The sequence below is a fragment of the Nuphar pumila genome, chromosome 12 (assembly GCF_984573655.1).
Source record: "Nuphar pumila chromosome 12, dmNupPumi1.hap1.1, whole genome shotgun sequence".
NCBI lineage: Eukaryota > Viridiplantae > Streptophyta > Magnoliopsida > Nymphaeales > Nymphaeaceae > Nuphar > Nuphar pumila.
Window position 1 is genome coordinate 23,539,881 of NC_143260.1, and position 8,536 is coordinate 23,548,416.

Below are 8,536 nucleotides of genomic sequence, written 5' to 3' on the forward strand. Positions count from 1 at the left end.
TAGTGCTAAATTTTAGAAGACAATATTCACATATATGCCCAAACTGGATATATAGTTAAATCTTCTTTTTGCATTTTTTAAAAGCCCAGTACTAGCCGAGCCCTGACTGCAGCAAATTGTTTGATTTGTCCAAATAGTTTTTTATTAATAATTGTAACCATTTTTTATTTTATCCCAAAAGAAACTTTTTTTGGGGCGCTGCCCCTGGACCCCAGACTATCACACCAATTTTTTTTTAAAGATTGGTACTGCCAATCAGTGAAGTTGGCTTACTAATAAGTGTGGGTCCTAATCATAGATTAATCCTTGGTTATTCTTCACAGTACAAGAATAACAAAACGGAGACATTACTTGGAGCATCCTGTGAGTTATTGGTCTCCGCTTCTTAGCGCTCAAATATTAAAATGGGTGTCTTTTTTGTCATGAAAAGACAACCGATTTATATAATTTTGTACAAGTCATAAAGATGCAGTTTTGGTATTTATATTAATGATGTGATTGGGGTGATTAGTAGATTTGTATTTTTGAGGAAACATCTTAGTGATCTTCCTCTCCCTCGTGCTGATGCTACCTATCCTTTGTCGCAATCTGAGCAAGCAGCTCCGGCATGAGCTCATTTTATCTGTCTGATGTTCTTTTCTTTTGTGCTTTCTTTACTTGTTTTGGCTTTTGCTCTTGTTCAGTTCATGGGTTCAACATTTTGTTGATCTTCATGAGTGATAATGTTGAATTACTTTCGTCTCTCTCTCTCTGGACCAGCAACACTCATCCAAAACAACCCTAAGATGCAACAAGCATACCTCAAAACCAACCAATTCCATCTCCCCTCTTCCCCATCTCAATAATCTGCAAAACAATAAAAAAATATCCAAAAATTAGTTACTAAAAGCAAAAAGTAAAAAAGAAAAAGTAAAATAAAGCCAAACACCAAATCTTTTTTTTCTTTTAGGTAATTAAGCTGGGGTTAAGCAGACCAAGCTCACTGATCCCACTCACCATCGTGCTTCGTCGTCAAGGATCTGATGAACCAAATGCACACGAACATGACACTCACCAGAATCCAAATATGATTAGTTCGTAGCTAAATCTGGATCTGATTAATAATTGGATTCAGGTTTTGTATTAAGCTTTGCATTCAAACCCAAAAATTTGACTAAAACCCGATTAAGTGTAAATATCAGGTTTTAAGTTAGTTGAATCTGGATCTGATTAATAATTGGATTTAGGTTTTGTATTAAGTTTTGCATTCAAACCCAAAATTCGACTAAAACCCGATTATGTGTAAATATCAGGTTTTAAGTTAGTTGGATCTGGGTCCCTCCACCGGCAGAAAAGACATATTTGTAAGAGCCGAGATCTCATAAAGGAGCTACAGTTGAGTTGAGTCAGTGCTGGTTTATTTATTTATTTATTCTGTATGGGATTTAGATTCATTCCTGATGGACTCGGGTGTATGACAAAATTATGGCGATAGTGCTCCCGACCTGATTCGGAACCAGATTCACTTAAGCCCGATCCATTGCCACCTCCGTTTATAAATAGCCCATCAAAGGGATCCCGACCGGTTGTTCTTCGGAGCTCGTCCGCGCCCCTTCGGCCTAGGGTTTTGCTAGGGTTTTAGGCGATCCGCAAATCCCACGCATCCGCACCACCGATTTTTGAGAATCCGTATCGGAGAACCCTGCGGTTGGATCGACGGTAAGTGTTGATTCTCCCCGCCGCTGTCGTTCTTTTATCGTCGATTCTCCCCTCCGGCATGCGAAAGTAGTCTAGGTTTTCTCGATTTCCATGGGAACCCTAGCCGGATCCTTGGAGTACGATCGTTTCTGAGGTTTTGTTGTTAAATGCGATGGATTCTCGGAAGGGGAGATTATTTCGTTCCGAAACCCTAAGAAATTTGGGGAATTTGTGGGGGTTTTCCTTCTAATTGTTCTGTAGGCCCTGGGATTTTCTCCAAGGGGATTCGTTTCTTGGAAATTTCTGGAGAATACGTGGTTTTTGTCTTCTATTATTTGTAGCATCGTTTCCTTGAGGTGTTTTGAGTGTCATGATTCCTCTTTTTGAAATTCTTGAAAATGCAAATCTTTTGGTTCAGTTTATCGGGGTTTAGACTGGGAACCCAATTCGTACGACAGTTTCAATTTGAACGTTTAGTTTCAATAGTTATCTGTTGATTGGTTATTTAAAATGTCTTGAATGGTGTTGAATCTCAGATGCATTTATTTTTCTCTCTTTCATATTGTAATTGTAGTGGGGAAATGGCATCAAATGCCGAGTGGAGAAGAAGTTTTGCAAGGAGAGACCTGCTGTTGAAGATACAAGCAGAGGCTCAGAGGAGATGGGAAGAGAGTCATGTCTTCTGGGCTGACGCCAATAAAAAGCCGCCTGAGCTGGGTGAAAAATTCTTTGGCAATTTCCCTTATCCATACATGAATGGTTCATTGCATTTGGGGCATGCGTTTTCTCTTTCAAAACTTGAGTTTGCGGCTGCTTACCATAGGTTGAGAGGGTGTAATGTGCTTCTGCCATTTGCTTTTCACTGCACTGGAATGCCCATCAAGGCCTCAGCTGATAAAATCAGCCGGGAGATTGAACGGTTCGGAAATCCACCAGTGTTTCCCACTGTGGAAGATGAGGGATGGGATGAGCAGATTGGTGAGGGTGCGCCTGATAAGGAAAATGAGATTCAAAACCCACCAGACAAGTTCAAGAGCAAGCGGTCTAAGGCTACAGCAAAGTCGGGGGGTGATAAGTTTCAGTGGGAAATCATGAAGAGTTTTGGTCTCCCTGACAGCGAGATTGCCAACTTTAGCGACCCATATCACTGGCTGACCCATTTTCCTTCTATAGCAATGGAGGACCTCAAAGCTTTTGGTCTTGGTTGTGACTGGCGGCGGTCATTCATCACGACCGACATGAACCCTTATTATGATTCATTTGTTAGGTGGCAGATGAGGAAGCTGAAGACTGCAGGCAAGATAGTGAAAGACATGAGGTACACAATCTACTCTCCTCTTGATGGCCAGCCTTGCGCAGACCATGACAGAGCTTCAGGTGAGGGTGTTCAACCGCAGGAGTACACTTTGATAAAGATGGAGGTGGTTCCTCCCTTTCCTGGAAAGCTGAAAGTTCTTGAGGGGAAGAAAGTTTTCCTTGCTGCTGCAACACTGAGACCAGAGACCATGTATGGGCAGACCAACTCTTGGGTTTTGCCGGATGGAAAATATGGTGCTTTTGAGATCAATGAGACTGATGTTTTCATTATTACTAAGAGAGCAGCCCTTAATTTGGCGTATCAAAAATTATCTAGGGTTGATGAGAAGCCGACCTGCTTGGTTGAATTAACCGGTCATGATTTGATTGGTCTGCCATTGAAGTCTCCACTTTCATTTAATAAAATTATATACTCACTTCCCATGTTGACGATTCTCACAGACAAGGGCACTGGGATAGTTACGAGTGTGCCAAGTGATTCACCAGATGATTACATGGCTTTGCATGATTTGAAATCAAAACCCGCTCTTAGGGCAAAGTACGGTGTGAAGGATGAGTGGGTTCTACCGTTTGTGGTGGTACCAATAATCAACATTCCAGAATTTGGGGACAAATCTGCCGAGAAAGTGTGCATTGATTTAAAAATAAAGAGCCAGAATGACAAAGCTAAGCTTTCTGAAGCCAAGAGGTTGACTTACTTGAAGGGCTTCACTGAAGGAACAATGCTTGTTGGGGACTTTAAGGACAAGAAGGTCCAAGAAGCAAAACCTCTGATAAGGAACATGCTTCTGCATACAGGTCAGGCTGTGATGTATAGTGAGCCTGAGAAAAAGGTTATGTCAAGATCTGGAGATGAGTGTGTGGTTGCTCTCACCGATCAGTGGTATATAACTTATGGAGAGGATGAATGGAAGGCAAAAGCTGAGGAGTGTTTGGCTGGAATGGAATTGTACTCTGATGAAGCTAGACATGGTTTTGAACATACCTTGAGCTGGCTTACACAATGGGCATGCTCTCGTTCATTTGGGCTTGGAACCCGACTCCCTTGGGATGAGCAATTTCTTGTTGAATCCTTGTCAGATTCTACACTTTACATGGCATATTACACAATCTCTCATCTTTTGCAGAATGGGGACATGTATGGAAAGGGTGTTTCTGCAGTAGTGAAGCCAGACCAAATGACTGATGAAGTTTGGGACTACATATTCTGTGAAGGGGCATCGCCTGAAAACTCGGGGATCCCCTCATTTATTCTTGAAAAAATGAAGCAGGAATTTGAGTATTGGTATCCCTTTGATTTGCGTGTTTCAGGTAAAGACCTTATCCAGAATCACTTGACATTCTGCATCTACAACCATACAACACTTTTGCGCAAAAAATTCTGGCCTCGCTCTTTCAGATGCAATGGACACATCATGCTTAATTCTGAAAAGATGTCCAAGTCTACAGGAAATTTTCGAACTTTACGACAAGCCATTGAAGAATTTTCTGCTGATGCCACTAGGTTTGCCCTGGCTGATGCGGGGGATGGAATGGATGATGCCAATTTTGTTTTTGAGACAGCGAATGCAGCAATTCTGCGACTTACAAAAGAAATTACCTGGATAGAGGAAGTACTGGCTGCAGAGTCTTCTTTGAGGGAGGGTCCAGTTTCCTCATATGCTGACCGTGTGTTTGCCAATGAAATCAATATTGCCATCGAGATGACTGAGCAGAACTACAAAAATATGCTGTTTAGGGAAGCATTAAAGACTGGCTTTTATGATCTGCAAGCTGCACGAGATGAGTATAGGTTTTCCTGCAGTACGGGAGGCATGAACCGGGACCTGTTATGGCGTTTTATGGATGTACAAACCAGGTTGATTGCTCCCATCTGCCCTCACTATTCAGAACACGTCTGGAAGGAACTCTTGAAGAAGAATGGCTTTGTCATAAATTCTGGTTTGCCTGTTGGTGATTCACCCAATCACACTCTTAAACGAGCTAATAGATACTTGCAAGATCTTATTGTGTTGATGAGAAAGCTTCTTCAGAAGCAGGTCTCTGGCCCAAAGAAAGCCAAAAAGGGAATTCAAGCTTCCGAAACAATAACAGAAGAAAACAAACCTACCGTTGGACTGATATTGGTGAGCGAGCAGTATGAGGGTTGGAAAGAGGAGTGCTTGAAGGTACTTCAAAAGATCTATGACTTGAAGGTAAGTAAAACAACTCCAGCTGTTCCAGAGGCTGAGACCATGCAAGAGCTGATAGAGAAAGCCAGAGATTCTCGTGTTTTTGCTTCAGATAAAGAAATCCTTGAAGCTTTAAAAGAAAGTCCAATTGGTCAGCAATCCAACTTTAAGGATTTTCAGAAACAGTGTATGCCCTTCCTGAAGTTCAAAAAGGATGAGGTGCTTGCTGTAGGTCGCCAGGCACTTGATTTGAAGCTACCCTTTAATGAGATGGAGGTTCTGCAAGAAAATATTGAGCTGATAAGGAGGCAGCTTGGTCTTGAGCAAGTGGAGGTCTTCTCTATTTCAGATAGGGATTCTACTTCTAGAGTGGATTCATTGCTTCAGAAGATGGTTCCTCCTTCACCTGGCAATCCGATTGCCATCTTTTTGACAAAGGCGGAGATTCAGCAGACCTCCAGTAAAACAGAGGCATAGACATTAAATAGTTTGTTTTTCTATGTGGGTTTGGCATCATTTGTGTTTGAACATTTTGAGGATGTTTATTTATTCTCACAAACTGTGATTTGTGATCCATTTTTGACATTTACCATTTCTTTTTATCATCTGTCAATGCGATATGTTACACGTGTTCTGTGTTTATCATTTGGAAAATTGGAATTATTGTTGAGTGAGCAAGTTTTCAGTGGGACGTATGATTTTGCGATGACTACTGTACGTTCCAATGCTACACGTGTTTTGTGTTTATCATTTGTTTTTGAGACAGCAAATGCAGCAATTCTGCGACTTTCAAAAGAAATTACCTGGATAGAAGTACTGGCTGCAGAGTCTTCTTTGAGGGAGGGTCCAGTTTCCTCATATGCGGACCGTGTGTTTGCCCTCCATCCCTGGTTCATCCTCGCGGTGGGGGAAACTTTGTACCTCCACCCCGTCTCAAAATAACCGTCCCCATTCCAGTGTGGATTATATAGGGCAATTACTTAGTGTAATTACCAATGGGTTTTGTTATGAAATACTTAAAAAAGCATACTAAAACAAACATATTTGTGGTAGATTTAAATGTCAAGCAGTAAAATTTATTAAAATCCATTTTGAATAAGAAGAAAATAGGAAGGTGAGAGGAGAGAAAGGGTTTAGGTGACTATGGATATTACATGTCTGCCAGATATTTCTGACACTGGTGCTTTTGTATTTGGTTCTAGTGTTTACAATGGTTTTATTTGAGTGAGCTAAGGTATGAGTCTTGGCAGTATTATCATCTAATTGAAAATAACATAAGCGAATGGTTCTTATTATGTGTTGGTGGTAATCTATGTTTCTTATTATACGTTACTAGTTTACTACTAGTCCACGTATGCTTTTCCTCGGGTTTTGGATTAGTTGATTTTATTTAGCAGCTGTTTTTCAGTTTGTAATTTTTTAGAAATTAGAATTTGGGCTATCTGCTCTTCATGCTGCCGCTTCCTTATAGTGATTCTCATGAATGTTGAATATGATTAGAGGTGCAAAGGAATGCGAATGGCTAATTTCATGTAACTTGTGATTTGTTGCAACAGGGGCTGTCAGCAGGTTTACTGAGGCAAGCTACTTATACAACAGCACGCCTTGGAACTTTCAGGTAAATGACTTGGCTTATTGTGATGTTTTCGATATAAAATAAAAGACTGTTTTTTTAGCATGTAAATAATAGGACTTGTAGCATTTTGGCTGTGATCCTTAGATGCAATACCTGTGAGACATTTTAATGAGAAGCAAATTTGACAACTTGAAGCAACTAGGTCAAATCAAACCATTCAAAATTTTGCTACTTATCAGTGTCATTGATATCGGTAATATTTTGAAAATATCGCAGTAATATAAGCAAAATATTACGATATTTTCAAAATATCACCAAATATGAAAATATCACGATTTTTCCACAATGTTTTTGAAAAAGTTCCTTATTTTATATATTTTAAGCCAATTTTTGTTATTTTTTGTATCTTTTGTATTTTGAATACTTTCCAAACTTATTTGCTTATATTTTTTAAAGGGAATTTGATGCAAAACCTATTATTTTATTACCTTATCATTTTTTTATAATTTATAATTTTTAAAACTTCTGAGATTTTCCGGAGGAAAACCAGTTTTTGAAAATCTCTATGAGAAAAACCCTCGCCAACATAGTACCTTGAACAATATAGGTGACTATGCTACTTATAAAGGAGTGATGAGGGGCAATGGCACACAAAAATGTTTCTCTTTACAAACTCTTTCAAAGTGACACAGAAGTTTTGCTATGTGTAGATGTCCTTTCCAATTTTGTATAAAAAGTTTCTTATAATACCACATCAGCTTGTTTATTGTGGATCCAGCTTGAACATATCCATATTTGATCCATTTTTAACCATAGCTATGTTTTAAATCACTCCCTAACAACAATTTGAATGATTGAAGTCCTATGTCTACGTGACTAGATGTAAACCCAAACGCTATGTCACATAGGTGCGGGTATGGAGATGCAGCACTTTAAAAAACCTTGGGTGCGGGGGTGCGGGGAAGGTATATATATATATATATATATATATAAATTTTAACAGTTTTAAGTTAACACTATGTTTATGTGTGCATTTATGTATTTATATATAATATAGATAAAAATGGACTTGATTAGGGTTAACTGAATCTACTTTTGGATAAAAATGGACCTCATTGTGGTGGACTTCACCTAATACAAAGGATGCTGTGTCCAAGTGTCACACCCGCCTGGGTGTGGGTGTGGTGGTGCGGTGCGGGTGTGATGCCCTGTTAGAAGAGTCCGTGTGACATAGCCCAAACCTAATGAACATAGGTAGATCTATGATGAAAGTTATTGACCTGAATCCAACCGAATTCGTGTTGAATTATGTTTGGTTTTGATTTCAAACCCAATTTAGAATTGACATACTACCACGTTTAGGTGTTCTAAAAGTGCTTGGATCCATTTGAAGATATATTAAATACCCATATATAAAAGAAAACAAAATATTCATCCAAATATTGTTTGGTTTAAAAAAATTAAAGTGAAGTGAGGTGGAAGGTACACATGAAAATGGATTAGTTTCATGCTGTCCTCCTATCAAAATTTAAAACCTTTCTCTTAGATGCAAAAAAGAAAAAAACCTTAGGATTAGATCACATAAATGAGGTCACATTCTGGTAAAAAGAAATCCACAAAAATATTCTTTTTAAGTATCAAAGAGATGCAGTTTGTAAAATCTTTTGGAGTTGAACTATTCAAAGTTTTTATTTTTTCTGTTTAAATTGATTCTTACCCTGGTAATGTGATCTGTCTGTAAGGACGGGCCATCTTCTAGTAAACATAATTGACTGGAAAACCTGGTTGTACTTTT

At 39.1% G+C, this 8,536-nt stretch overlaps 1 protein-coding gene across 1 annotated transcript; it reads left to right on the plus strand.

Moving 5' to 3' along the window:
* Positions 1-1,563: 1,563 nt before the first annotated feature.
* On the plus strand, positions 1,564-5,767 carry LOC149820317 (leucine--tRNA ligase, cytoplasmic-like). Its single transcript, XM_089983792.1, has 2 exons — positions 1,564-1,698; positions 2,252-5,767. The coding sequence occupies exon 2, from the start codon at positions 2,259-2,261 to the stop codon at positions 5,640-5,642; it is 3,384 nt and encodes a 1,127-aa protein (XP_089839918.1). The 5' UTR covers positions 1,564-1,698; positions 2,252-2,258; the 3' UTR covers positions 5,643-5,767.
* Positions 5,768-8,536: the final 2,769 nt, after the last annotated feature.

Bases quoted from the DNA above. Each gene is read 5' to 3' on its own strand.
- LOC149820317 (XM_089983792.1), top strand. From the start codon at position 2,259: ATGGCATCAAATGCCGAGTGGAGAAGAAGTTTTGCAAGGAGAGACCTG.